This window comes from Sander lucioperca, chromosome 1 (assembly GCF_008315115.2).
Source record: "Sander lucioperca isolate FBNREF2018 chromosome 1, SLUC_FBN_1.2, whole genome shotgun sequence".
Taxonomy (NCBI): Eukaryota; Metazoa; Chordata; class Actinopteri; order Perciformes; family Percidae; genus Sander; species Sander lucioperca.
Window position 1 is genome coordinate 41809639 of NC_050173.1, and position 15524 is coordinate 41825162.

Consider the following 15524-nt stretch of genomic DNA (forward strand, 5'->3'; position numbering starts at 1 on the left):
TCACCACAGGCCAATTCCATTGCCTGTAAAATATTTACCCTTGTATATGGGTTACGGTCATAGACCTTCCATCGCCACGCAGAGAAAAACTCTTCTATTGGGTTGAGGAAAGGGCTGTATGGTGAAAGGCAAACATTCACGAATCGCTGGTTGATGTTGAACCACTCACATATTCGGACACCAAGGTGAAAGCTGACATTGTCCCAAACCACAACATAGACAGGATGCACTGCCTGCTGATGATCCTGCTGCTCACATTCAAACAAAACATCCCGAAGACAACCCAGAAATGTAAGAAGATGGTCAGTGTTATATGGCTCCAGGTTTGCATGATGGTGGAGAACCCCCCCCCCATTACTTATGGCTGCACATAAGGTGACATTGCCACCACGCTGGCCAGGGACTTCCACAATGGCATGTTGGCCAATTATGTTCTAGCCTCTCCTTCTCCTCTTCGCCAGATTGAACCCTGCTTCATCTACAAAAATATATTCATGGGGCCTTTCCATGGAATCCATTTCAAACACCCTCTATATATAAAAGAGATAAATAAATAGTTTAGTAAGTGTTACAGAAAGACATACTTCTGCAAAAGTGTATGTATATGCACTCCTGATTTACATACACTACAATATAGTGCAGTTACAGTAACAGTATAGGACAATAACTGTAGGCTAGAAACTTGTACTGTAAGCATCGGTGCTGTATGTGTACACTTACTTGCACATACTGATATCGTAGATCTTTGACCCTTTCTGAATTGCGCTCAAAGGGTACTCTGTACACTTGCTTCATGCGTACCCTGTTGCGATGGAGGACAAGGGCAATGGTAGAAAGGCTGACACTGTTGATTCCTTCAAAGTTTACATTGTCTTCTACAACTCTTTGCTGTATTTCACGCAGTCGGATGGCATTGTTTTGACGGACCATATCAACAATGAGAGCCTCTTGCTGTTGGGAGAACAAAGGAGTCCTTCCACCCTCATTTGGTAGTCTTGCAATTCTACGAAAGGGAAAATGCTCTTACAAATGTATACATACAGAAACAATAGTAATGGACATCACATTCATATGTAAAATGTATTGTAAATCTTTTTTTCTTTTTTCCACAGTCCCCTTTCTATTGACAAACTGATGTACTATATCAAATGTATACAGTAAACTTTCAGTCGCACAAATTAGAAAAACAATACATTTACCTGTTCTCTTCTCTGAATGTCCTGATTATGGTGGCCACAGAGAATCTGGTCAAATTGGGTTGTACTCTTTGTCCTGCTTCCCTCATTGTCATTCCATGAACAAGAACATGGTCTATCACAGTTGCCTGAATTTGATCTGAAATTACTATTCTTGGTCTTGCTCTTCGTTGTCCTTGTACTCTTCCTCCTCGTCCACCACCTCTTACACGAACTCTTCCTCCTCTGCCTCTCACATTGTTTCCATCCATTGTGGTATCAACATTCAACGTACCTGGGCCACCTGTGTACTCTGAACTGGCTTATATTCTAGACAACTGATTTGATCACATCATCAGAAACAAGTGTGAACAATTTTGAGTTGTTGTGTGTAAACGATGACAGCTGTGTTGTAGTTGTGTTTAACTTTTGCCACATGTATTTACCATTTTGCAACACAGTGCAAAATGTGTTTTAGTGAGTGAGAATGTGTTTAGAGTTTTGCAAAAGGAGTGGATGAGATTTGCAAACAGTGTCTTAACTACCTGAACTTGTTTAAGGTTTTGCCTACAAAGTGACTGATTCGACAAATGGGTTTAGGCCACTGAGCATTGGGTTCAGAGAATGGGGTTTAGTGTTTTAGCAATTGTGAAATACTGTAATCCCACTAGAGATGGGCAACAACACTTAATTCAAAAATATTCAAAAGAAAACTCATATGGGATGAATGTCTAGAAGTGGGGACATCAAAAGTTTGCAGCCAATGGTACAAATATCAGTGTAGGACCAAACAGTCGCTGGTTCAGATCCCCTGTGTGTTTGAGTGAATGAGAAGCACTGCAGATCTGCTGTTCAGTAACTACGGGCCCTGCCCTTGAGCAAGTCAAGTTGCTCAAGTGGAACTTCCCAGTGATGTTTGGATGAAGCCTGTGGTTGCAGTGCAGATCTCAGGCATGTATGTGTGCAGCAGTGTGAAGCAGAGCAGTGCTGAAAATGAGTATCTGTGTTCAGCAGAAAACCTATAGCTTGAAAAATAAAGTCTAGAAAAAGAGGCTTTTTAAGGAGGAATGTGCTGCTAAGATGTGGTGTTGGAGATCGTATTGGCCGTTCTGCAGATTGGGTCTGCACAGCTGTTCAACAAGTAACATAAACTGCAATATTGAGCTCTGCAGTTAGCAATTTTTGTCCCAAGTGAAAGCTGTTTGACGCACCTGCTCTCTGTCGTTGCTGTGCAGAATCCATGATCTACATATTACGTTGTGCATTGCTTTATATTCTGGGTAAATCCTGTGCATTAACATCACATTTTTCACTTTTGCCTCACATATTGTTTTAAAGCACTGAAATAGTTTGTTTTTAACAGAAATGCCATAAAATGTAGTTGTTCCCGCTTCTTAAATGTGCTATTTGCTTGTATTTTAAATCTTCTATAATAGCAAATTTAACAGTTATTTGGTTTTGGACTGTTGGTTGGACAAAACAAGACATTTGGAAATGTCACCTTGAAAACTGTCAAGGGCTTTTTCCCTATTTTCTTCAATAATAAAAATGATCGATAAAATAATCTTTAAAATAATTGAAAAGTAATCATTAGATGCAGCTTTACTTCTTTTTTTGTTTGAAAGTGACAAAATAATATTTTTTTTTAGAGGGGTTTTCAAAAGGAGATTGTGGAGACTGGTTTGATGGTAGATACTCTAGTTAATAGCACAGCTGTTTAGCTAAAGCATCTCAAGTTGATTTTTGTCAATATCATACAACTTTGATGATAGAAGGAGCTCTAATATATAAAGAATTGGACTTCCTGCACTCTGGTCTGGTGGATAGAAGACAGCTACAGGTTCTTAATGGGATTTCATTGACGTTGAAGAGGTAGAGGAGCTCTGAGACAAAAGAACCCCGAAGCTATAAAGCTGAAGTTTAGGCCCAATGCTGTTGCACCATTTTGTCCAAGATGGTTTCAAAACCTTTGACGAGGAAGCTCCTCTGTGAAATTTCATTTTTATTTAAGCCAAGTTAACTAGGCTTAACAAGATATACTGTTGATATTTCCATAATCGAAAGTTAAAAGCTTCGATAAAAAGCATTCAGGAATCTGTCTTGCATGCCATCACAGTGCATCCATAATGTGATGGGAAATGTAAACCTCTCTCTCTGTATCATCTATTCTTCTTCTTGAAGCCAGCCAACACAGAGGAGATGGAAACCAGACGAAGCCTTAGGGCTATAAAACACTGCCTGACTCCTCCTCCAGTTTTTATCATGCAGCCTGTCTCTTTAGGCTTCTGCAAAAAGTTTGCACTGCAGAAGTTGTCCGTCTTAATAAATCAGTATAATATTAAACTTAGTCATGGAATCATATCATTCTGAAAATATGTGAAAATACTTTCTTGTGCAGTCTCACTCATGTGAGGATTATTCAAAAAGAGTTATATGAACTGTCATATCTTGAACAAAGTGGATGGAGAGGCCTAAATTCATGATATTGTCAGTTGTTTCGAGAAAAGCTTTAATGTTCAGATGGTTTGGAAAAAGTAGAATTTACCTCACTGCACCGGAAGATTAATTTGACTCTTGGGTTAGGGGGAAATCAGACTCAATCTAAGAATAAAGGATTTAGATATTATCTTGGTTGGTGAACAGGTGTCCTGAAGGCGGGCTAGTGTTCGATTCAGGCAATCCAATAGTTTCTGTAAATCTATAATGTGCCTGTTGCATGGAGAATCTTGATTCATAAATTGACCACAATCAGCAGGACGGCTGCAGCTCAATAGCATATATTTAGCAATGAGTTCATTCAGATTTATCATGATTTCTGCGGCACTGCTGAGAATATTGTAAATGATTTGTGTGGGTTAATTGTTATGCACTTATTGTTTAGTCCCATTACAAGGCTTTTCAACTGTTAATGAGACTGGGTAAGGGACGAATATGAATGAACGCATGCTGTAAAAAACGGACATTGGCAGCATTACAAGCAACCAGCTGTTAATGAGTACAGAGGTTAAAGTCAAATCAATAGACAGCAGACTTAACGCCCTTCCCTGCGTTCCTTAAAGGATTTTGTATGATAAAAAAGGGGTCGGATTGGAAGAGCAGAACATCTTTGCTCTCAAATATTTAATCAATTTCATTCATTTGGACATCTGATCAGTCTCTGTCTCCAAGGAGCTTTTGACAGCCAATAAAATATTTATCTTTATTAATGAATCTACAGCAGATGTCCTTATCAAGCAGTTACTTTGCTATTAAGATTTTCTTAGCCAAACAAATATATACTATACTTTTTATTTTTAGGGTTGTGCTCTCTTTAATCATTAATTGTATTACCTTAATTTGAATTTAATATGTTTGTTTATATGTTTGGTGAATGTCCAGTGTGATATTTATTGTATGATATCTGTTATGTTTGTCATATTATCATTTCATAAAACTGTAACATAGCTTTTGCAATATTACCACTAAAAATGTAATGACTATTATTATTATAGGTAGTAACAGTTGTAGTGGTATTAGTAATTGTGATAATGGTAACTCAATTCTTTATTTGATCAGACAGTTCCGAATTTAAACCATACATTATTATTATTATTATTATTATTATTATTATTATTATTATTATTATTATTATTATTATTATTATTATTATTATTAACGTTCTTGTATGACTGCTTGTGTTTAGAACAACATTCAATATTTGAGAAATGTGGCTTCTTAAAATAATGGTTTTGTAGAAAAACATGTTCAAATTCCTCAAATTAAATTTAATTACAAAAAAAAAATATCGCCTCCTGGCTCTAGCCAAATACTTAACGCACAGACATGGGTCTGGCATCAATCTTCTAAACTCCCAGTAGGAAAGTACATTTTTCAAAATGTCGAACTACTCTATTAAGGTGTGGGAAAATAAAGTATTGTTTTGGTATTTGCACCAGAGTTGGAAGAATTTCAAACAATACCCAGCTCACAGATCATAATAGTAGCAGCAGTAGCCTGCAGTTCTAGCAGTATATAATAGCAGTAGTTACAGTAGTTTCATTGGTAGCCTTAAAATTGTATAATGACTATTGTAGTAGTAGCGATAATAGGCCTAATACTAGTAGTAGCATCATTACAGTCTATTAGTGATTAGTGTTAATGTGGCAGTATGTAATCACCCTCCTTTGCTTATCGAAGCCCACTGTCTTCTTTCTAGATCATTTCCCGTTTGCGTCCTTCTTTATTAAGCATCTCTGCCCTCTCTTTTGTCTCCTCGCAGCAATCGGCCGGACGTTGATCCCCCGCTATTTCAGCACGGTGTTTGAGGGAGGGGTCACTGAGCTCCACTACATCCTCAAACACTCCAAGGAGTCCTTCCACAACTCCTGCATCACCCTGGACTGTGATCAGTGCACCATGGTCACCCAGCATGGGAAGCCAATGTTTACAAAGGTAACACCTGACCCCGGAGCATCTCCCAGCATGAATAATTGATCACACGCTATGATAATGGACCAGGCGAAGTGTTTAACTGGTTAAAGATCAAATCCATTACACTCTTTGATTCTTTTTTCCTCCCTGTTTCATTTCATCCCAGTGTTTTTAAGTCACACCTGGTGGCCTCACTGTCAAATATGGGAAGCTGCATCAATCACAAAATTATGAATTATCTGCTGTTTGTATACATTTTAAATGTTTATCGCTGATTTCTGAAGGACAACGTAGATAACTTTAAAGAGCAGTGGTGAAAAAAAGTATTTTAGTTATTCTACTTACGTAAAAGTACCAATACTACACTGTAAAACTACTCTGATACAAGTAAAAAGTCCTTCATTCAAAATCTTACTTAAGTACAAAAGTATTACCATCAAAATATACTTAAAGTACCAAAAGTCAAAGTGCTCATAAACTTATGATAATGAAGTGATGCATTAATGTGTTCACTTTAATGTTGCAGCTGGTAAAGGTGGAGCTCATTTTAATTCCTTTTATATAGTGCTGGGTAGCTTAACCTATAATTACATATCATCATTTATTAATTGATTTATATTTAGTATTAAAGCCTCTGAACACCGACACAGGTGTTTTCAGTTATTCTGGCTGATTAGACCTCTGCTCAGGTTGAAGGTCGGCCAGAGCTTTGATGGGAATTTATTAGGTCACAAATCCAAATCTTCATCTACCAATAAGATGCCCCATCAGGAGCAACAAAGGTAACAGGAAACTCAGAAAGATGTGACTCAATCACAGTCTATCCACTCCCACACAGTCCTGGGAAGAGGTCTAATCAGCCAGATTAACTGAAAACATCTGTGTCTGTGTTTAGAGCCTTTAATAATCTAAATATGCAAAGTAACGAGTAACTGAAGTTATCAAATAAATGAAGTTGACTAAAAGTACAATTTAGTGGAGTAGAGGTATACAGTAGCATCAAATAGAAATACTCAAGCAAAGTACCTTTAAAAATGTACCTGAGTACAGTACTTGAGTAAATTTACGTATTTACATACTACAGCTGTTGAAGAGGTACTTAACATGAAATACACCTTTTAAGTGAATTATATGTACTTTATTATACTACCAATTCTGTCCGCATTCTGTTGTGTTCGTTACAACAGAAAATAATTTTCTCTTTTCAGAGAGCATCTCTCTTTTCAGCATTTTTAGGACGTAGTGTAGTATATTATGTCTTTAAGGAAAGGCTCACAATTTTTCAAGGCTGCCTTAAGAACAGTGTTTTAAGAACATTAAAACTGTTATTGAAAGCTGTGATCTTTCCTCCAGTTCATACGGGCCGCTAAAAGAGATCCCTTTCTAATGAGCTTCCATTTAAAGTGGAAAGGGACAAAATCGACAGTCACTTAACATTAGAAGCGCACTGTGGGAGCCCGTATGGACAGGGGGGATGAGTACAGCAAGCCTACGGGCACCTGACTTTTGTTTTAGCACATACTTCAGAATTTGTAAACCACAACTGCAATCATATTGACTGTTACTGCATGTTGAATTCTTCTTTAAAATATCTCAGCTGAAAATGCACCCTTTCTGTATTTTCCTATGACCAAATATCTGCAATAACCAGAGTTTAGAATTAATTCAGGGAAATGTCACACATAGTTATATTTACCCTCTTTACTTATCAGCATTTTGGCCTTCTCCCAGACCCCAAAAATCCACTGGCATTTCTCATGTTAAAGATGTCGACAGATTCTTAAGCCCTCAGGTACTCCAAAGGCAAAAGCTAAGGGGACTTAAATAAGATATTTGAAGAGTATGGTTTAGTTTGCAGTATAAGTGAAGCACAGACAGAAGCTGGGGAAACACAAATTGCTCAGGTGAGATAATCCAAACCTGGCACCGAGGTCTTCTGAAAGCACTAAAGCTGAGCTCATCTGCTTTTGTCTTTGGGGAAAGAATCCCCCTGTGAGCCGGAGTGAATATCTGCTTCACCACAGTCTGATCCAGATGGCTAGCTGACTCTTAGTGTTCTTCTGCTGACTGTCTAAATGAATCTGAGACCAGATACCTTGTCAGCGCCGAGCAGCCGAGCTAAAGGGATTCCATGTTCCCTGTACCATGAACCCTGAGCTGCAGCACTAGACCGGATTGTTCTGACTTTAAACAGCTATACGCCCTCTTGTTTTCAGGACTTGACAGTATGCACTCACTCACTTGTGTGTGTGTGTGTGTGTGTGTGTGTGTGTGTGTGTGTGTAGTGTGTAGTGTGCAGAGTCTGAAATTAACTTTTTGGCTGACCTGCCAAGGGCTGTGAGACTCCAAAGTGAATTAAAAAAACATCACTGCAAAAAAAATCTCCATTTAAGCAAGTAATTTTGTCTGTTATTAAGAACTTAAATCTTATTTTATGAAAAGAAATAAGATTATTTTACTAGTTTCCAATATAAATTAACTTAACTTTAACTTATTGACACTAAGGCAGTGATTTGCCTTTTCTGGTCTTGTTTTTAAATGTTAAAATCTCCTTTTGAACAAATTCTTTAAAACAGGGAAACAAAATTTGGATTAAATTGAGCTGTTTTCACCTTCTGATAGATTTTTTTTCTTCTTAAGAGTTTTAGGCTGAATTCAAACTGGTTATGGTAATGAGGGGTTTACACTAGAGTCCAAACGTTATTAGATTTTTGAGGCCGATTTAAAAAAAAGCTTAAAAAGTCTGATGATGACATATTGAGAAGTATTAGAAGTATTCTGGACATTTATTATGTGTAAGGTATATGCTGTTTCTAAGTATACGCAAACCTATATTTAGCATATCTTTATTACAATATTTTCTTCCTTATCAGCAGACTGATACCGATATACTGTATGTGTAACGAGCCAATATCGGCTTATATGTTGGCCTGGCCAATTTATCGGTGGGATTCTACTTTACACTTACTCTTGTGCAACGATATTTATAAAAATAAACATTACAGACACAAATGCTTTGTAAAAGAGCTGAGCCTTTTTATGTCAAACTATATCATAATTTGCTATTAATGGTTAATTTGTGTAAGTGTTTCTGATTTAATGTTCCCTGTGATATGATTTTGGCTTGATATTTGTCTGGATGAACAGGGTCTGCATAAAGATCTTGAAGATTTATAAATAACTTTATAAAGAAAAATATGTTCATTTTTCGTATAAATGTACACCGTACCTGCATCACTCTACCTGTTTTGAAACGAAACATCCATACAATCATCAAACAATCAAACATATGTTGTAATACTTCACATTTTGGTATGAATTCTGATGAAAAAAATATTCACACGTGAAAAACATTTGAGAGTAGCGTAGTGCAGGACCTTTATTTAGCATACCAAAGTCAAATGTTACCATCATTTCAGATAAGACAGGTGTATACCTAAGTACCAGAGTGTGTGTGAGTGTATGTTGGTGTATATTTACATGCATGACTGCCCAAATGTGGGTTTGTGTCGAGGGGGTTCATGAGGTTGTAACACTTTTTCTGTACATTTGGAGGGGAGCTGATTTTGTATTCATGTTGTGTATGGGTATCGAGTGAATGGATGTTTGTGCAAGGGGGGGCGGGGGTGGGGGGGGGGCTCTTTGTCTTATCATATCAATAAATGGTTATGAAACATCCCCAATAACACACACAGGAAATGTCTTTTTGTGTTGCTGTTGTTTGGTTTTTGTAAACAAGGCTCCCCAAAAGGAACAAAAAAACATAATATATTACGAGTGTCCGATATTAACCGTACAGAACAGAAACAGAACGGCCCAGACCCGGTCAACAAAAAGCTAAATTTGATGCTCGCAGCACTGCTCTCTTTTCATCTTCACCTAAATTGGATGAGAAGAATTAATTCATTAGAAAAAAGCAAAAAGAATTCCAATAACTGAGCGTGTTCTCCCTGAGCTCCCAGGAGTAGCAGCGAGCCTGCAGCTCTGGAGGCCCGAATCTCAATCAGCTCTGCCTCGCCTCGCTTTCCTCAACCACCACCACCACCCCTCCTCATACCCCCCATCCTCCCCCCATCCTCCTCCTCCACCCACCACCCCCACCTCCCCCCATCCTCTCTCTCATCCCCCTGCCTGACTCGCTCGCTTACTCTCCTCTAGCTCTCTTTACTCCACCGCTCCCTCTCATCCCCCTCCCCCTTTCTTTTTCTTCTCAACCCCCCCACCTGCACCCTGAACACACACACATGCACACACACTCGCATCCTTCATCCCTAGAGAAATCATCCCCAGCTCCCAACTCGCTCTCTTGCTCTCCCTCCCTCTCTCTCTCTCTCTCTCTCTCTCTCTCTCTCTCTCTCTCTCTCTCTCTCCCTCCCTCTCTCTCTCTCTCTCTCTCTCTCTCTCTCTCTGCCGGTATCTATCTCTTTATTTGCTCGCCCCCTCTATCTCTCTTTTTCAAAATTTCACATTGAGATTTGGTTTTATTGGCATCATTGCCATATTTAAAGAATAACTCTGGTTTATTACAATTTGTGTATTTATTTTTGTAGTTTTAGGCATCATTCATGTCAGTAATAACAACACTGTAGTCACCGATGAGAGCTAGGATGCTAAAAATACATCATACAGGGAAAGAAACACCAGCCAGCGGACGATTGTACTTTGGTTTATTTGACATTACGAGAAGAAGGCCATCAAATCACACCCAATGACATAAAGGTCAAGGTTAAAACAAAAACAGTCTAAACAAAGACTAACTGCCATTGTAAACTTTGGTGTAAACATAGCAGGAGTCCAGGTGACGGGCCAATATCAAACTACCAACAGTACCAACAGTTAATACCTATATGGGTAATATTCATCATTTAAATCATTTGAACAGAAAAATGAAGAGGAATGGTACTCAAACATCATCAGTACTGCCGTTCTTGTACACACTTTTCCCGTACAATGAGGCATTATTACTTCGTGCAAACTTTTGTTTTTAAGCCTAAATAAGGTGGTTTACGTACGTGGTTAGTTTCAAAACAGGGCACTCATCCATATAGATTTTTATATCAGCATCTTTCCTTCACTTGCTTCGTGCATCTGGAAAACCCATGTTCTAGAAAGCTTTTAGCATTGGCAACCATCAAGCTGTCATGTCACCAATCTGAGCTGCAGCATAACTGCGTATTAAACAAGGTTTTTGATATGGTGTTTATTTCTTATTTGTGTTTACCAGAAGTGTGCTCATAAGTTTCTCATAAATAAGTCATTCAGCATGAAAAAGCATAAAAAAATGACTACCCGACTAATCAAATCCTAGTCGACTAAAATGACGATTGGTCATCTGATCGACTAAGAGGGGGCAGCCCTACTAAACTGTGACCTTGTTTACAGTTTGTCTAATCTTCTTCGCTTGTGTTTCTCGTACTGTCTGGCTTAATTGTAGTGATATCACAGTGTTTCCGAAACTGTGAAAATAGGCTCAGGTTGCACAGTAATTAACCAGAATTATCCTTAAAGCACAAAGCAGTATGTTTATGTGTTTCTCTAAAAATATAACAAAAGGTGTACTACAATGAGAGAAAAACAAATCATTGAATACAAATCATTAATAAAAGGAATTTATAGATTAAGTTATCGTTTTAGAAGCTAATGTAATGGTTGAAAAGGGATGGAGTAAAGGAGCTTAGCACAGTCTCATGTGTTGTGCTCTCTCTATCGCTTCCTGTCATTGTTCACCTGGCAGGATGCTGCAGGCTAATGAATGGGCGGAGTTAGCAGGGTGCTAAGAGTGGGTGGTGCTTCCCGGGTGCTGATGGACAATGTGTGCGGGTTTTGCAGGGCAGCGAGGTGTTGACAAGGTGACACGGGGTGCCAATTTGACCAAAAGCCCCGAACCTCCCAGCAGCCCCCGGCGTCCCAGCACCTCTATTCACTACCCAGCAGGCTTTGCTTGCCCTGGTCAGCGTGTGTTAACTCGGAGGGCACGGCCCTTGTTAGCGGTGCTCAGTTGGGGGTTTCTTCACGCTGGGAGGTGAGCAAAGAGCAAAAGGCGAGTTTGTGACACGGCGATCTCAGCTCAAGTGAATTTAATTCCCTGAATGGAGAAATTGACTAGTTGAAATGTTATCAACTGTGTGTGTTTTTCTGAACTTTGCTGGGATTGCAGTTTTTCAGGCATGGTAATATTGTCGCTATACCATACTTTTGTTATAATTGTAGATACTAAATTAGGTTATCGTTGCAGTAATGTACCTTTATCAGTTATAGTACAAAATGTAATTTCCCCTGGCAGGATTAATAAAGTATGTCTTCTTCTTCTTCTTCTTCTTCTTCTTCTTTTTCTTGTTCTTCTTGTTCTTGTTCTTGTTCTTCTTGTTCTTGTTCTTCTTGTTCTTGTTCTTGTTCTTCTTCTTCTTCTTCTTCTTCTTCTTCTTCTTCTACTTTTAAAAAAACTAGTCAATTGTATTTTGTAAGGTACGTAAATATCATAGAAGCAATAGAATCAATACTGTACCTTAACATGACAGTGAAGGTTATTAATTTGATTATAATGAGATCTACAGCATTATGAGTTCCTCTGGTGAATATAAATAGGATCAGAGTTAAATACGATGGGCTCAACTATAGCAAGAGGCTGCTGACATTCCTTTTAATACTGTAAATTAACATGACCCCCTATATCTTTAAGTACAGTAGAGCTTCATATTACACATACTTGTATTGGCAGTGTGAATTGTTATGAGTATGATGATATGATAGGAGACCTAGACTGAGTAACTGAGTAATCCTCTCCCCTTCCTTTGTTACGTTTTTTTTGTATTGCCTTGTCCCTATTTTTTGTCATTTCAGGTTTTCATTTTATTCTATTTACTATGACATGCATTGGTGTATTGTGTTTGCATTTAGATTATTTACTGAATTTGTCTTTTTGTTTTGTTGCAGTTGCTTTTTTAATATATTTTGTACAGATCGTGTCCATGAGTCCACCACCTTTTTATTCAATTTAATTTGCATATTTACATATCTGACAGTTATGCTTTAGATGTTATACTATAGCTTTTTTATGAATAGTTTTGGAAACTCCAATTATATACTATTCATACGTTTGAAATAATTTTTGCTGTACACAATTACACCATATGCATTTTATTGATTTAAATGTTCATTTGAGCTGTAAAACTAAGTTCACAGTTGTAAGTTGATTGTTGTTGTTGATTGATGTTGAGGGAAACTATTCAATAATGTCTTGCAGCCACACCGTCATAATGCATTTGCTTTAACTCAGCTAAGGCTACAACTCATGATAATTTTCATCATGGATTAAGTGATCAAATGTTTGGTCTATACAATGTTAGAAAATAGTAAAAACACAGGTTCCCAGACCCCAAGTGGACATATTCAAATTGCTTGTTTTGTCCGACCAACAGTCCAAAACCCAAAGGTAATGGGGTAACTATCATAGAAATCTAAGAAAACACGCAAATATTCATATGTTAGAAGCTGAAACCAATGAGTTTTCCTTAATTAACATGAAATGATTAGTAGAATTTTTTCTGGTTACATTTCTGGTGAAAATCTGCTGACTAATTAATTAATTGGCTAATCTTATGAGCTCTAAACTCAACATAGTGGCAGTAACACACTTGGATTATATGTTCATTAACCGTAAATAACAATTTATGCTATAATCTTAAACTTTATACTTGCTGATATTCAAGGTGGTGTTGAGTTGCAGTATTATAAAGCCTGTCAGCTTGTCACTATAATTGAGCATATTTAGTCAACTTTGATCCTATTTATACTCACCAGAAGCAGACATTAGTGCTCATAATAATCGATTTAATGACATTCAGCTCCTCTGTTGTTAAATGATTGTCATGTTTAGGTACAGTATTGAATAGTGTCTCAGCAGCAGGACGCTGTTATTCTTTTGTCGCTCTTTTGAGCCAGAGATCCCCTGATCTCCGCCCCGTTGTGTGGAAGATTTATGACCCTGCTCTTAAATCAATGGGGATTCTCTGTGAGGGACTGTACCATTTAATGGACCACTTTTAATTCAATGGGATTTTCCTTCTTTTAGTTTTCATAAGGGAACACTATTTAGCTAAAAAAAACCAGTATTGTGACAAATATTAGATTTTAACTAATTCTCTCTCAGTATGGAGAAATAAGTAGCTTTGTATGATTGAATCTACACTGGATTTTGTGGAAAAGGGCTGCCTTGGTTCCATTTGTGGTTAATATATCCCTATACCAGTGCCACTAAGACAAATTCCTGCACATTTATTGCACTTGGCAATTAAGGTGATTCTTATTCTGGTTCTGATTTAGCTGGTTTGCCAATGTATTTATTGGTTACAGCGAAGCAGAAAGCTTGCAGAGAGAAATAGGAGGCAATGCTAAAGACACAGTTGACACTATGAAAAAAAGAGTGCAGCGTTGTTTCACTGTAGGCTACTGCACCTGAAAGCATCAGAAGACACTGGCTCACTATAAACACAATTCAAGTTCTTTCATGGCTGGTGGCTAAACACCATAAATCTAAAAGGTACACTTTCAGGATTGATGTAAAGAAGTACTTATTTCCTCATACATGCCTAAGTATTTGGTCTTTTAATAGGTTTCAGCAGCCCAACGGGCATGAAAACTCATCCACACACATAATGACCATGATACATTTCATTTCAAGGAGGAAAAACAGCAATTTAAGTACCAGTGGATTATACATAGCATTCCTTCTTACGTATAATTCAACATGGGCTGAGAACCCAGGGGGTTAGGTGATGATGAAAACTTCAGGTATATATGTCTACAATACACAAATATGTTTTCTTGTTCTTAATCACCAGTGTACTTTCTTTTGCAAAATAATTACTGTAATATATGTATGCGATTTTCTTCAGTCAAATTTTGAGATATGTGGTTTTTACCAGACAGCGATTGTTTACACCCAGATTTACAAAATATATTGTTTTAAATTTTGGGGTGTTACAAATCATATTGTATTCTTCCTTTCACTCTGAACACGGAGATCAGCTGTTGGAAAAACTGCTGTTGAAAAAAAGAAAAATATGATAAAGACCATTTCAGTGTCCATTAAACACCAAGGATTATTTCCTAACATTGCTTTAGTCTAATCCACACTTATCTAGCTCAGACAAGCCCATTAGACAACCATGCAGATCCCAGACGTGTTTGCACGTAAAACCAGCATTGAATTGCGTCAGTCATTGAATGGAAGTGTTAATTTCCAAAATGCTTTATGTCTATTTTTAGAAGAAACACAATGAAAATGGAGAAGAATACCTTGATACAGCATATAATGATTTAGTTATATAGTATTATTTCATTGTAATATAAGTTATATAATGCAATATACAGTAATAAAGTGTTACGTATGTTACTGCTACTTATTTTTCCCATATTAATGACCGTAATAGACATATGTGATCGAGGACCAGGTTCAGGTGTTCGTGGTGGTCTAGAGGTGTTGTTGTCGTGTAAAGAATAAAAGTGCAGCTACTGTCATTCGAAAGTTGCTGTCGTTCTTCATTTGTCCTAGTCAGGCATTTTTAAAAGCAGGTGTCACATTATGGAACAAAACTCTCTATTGACAGTATACTTTATTGTAATCAAAGTCTTTTCAATAACTCTGGAAACGCACCGTTGCACAAAGAGTGGGAACATTATACAGAATCCACATTTTACAGTCAAGACAGCAGAGAAGCCGCTCTGTATTCAGGTTTTTTTTTTGCAGCAGTCAAGCTTCTATTTATACTTTTTTTGTGTGTGTTGGAGTTAGCGGTGGAGCACGTGACCAGCAGGGGTAGGTGGGTGGGGAGTGGGGGAATGAGGGTGAGGTGGGTGGGAGGCTTGTAGTGGTGTTGATGGGGAGTATGTGTGGCGGGGGGGCGCAATATGGCCGCTAGCCTCTTTCTTGCTGATCCT

At 37.8% G+C, this 15524-nt stretch overlaps 1 protein-coding gene across 7 annotated transcripts in view; it reads left to right on the forward strand.

Moving 5' to 3' along the window:
* The window catches only part of ldb2a (LIM domain binding 2a), an 89446-nt gene that overhangs the window by 50761 nt on the left and 23161 nt on the right, over positions 1–15524 (forward strand). For all 7 annotated transcript variants that reach the window (XM_036004464.1, XM_031317101.2, XM_031317103.2 and 4 more), the window contains exon 3: positions 5434–5606. In XM_036004464.1, coding sequence (XP_035860357.1) covers positions 5434–5606 — 173 coding nt within the window. The remainder of the gene's footprint in view (positions 1–5433; positions 5607–15524) is intronic.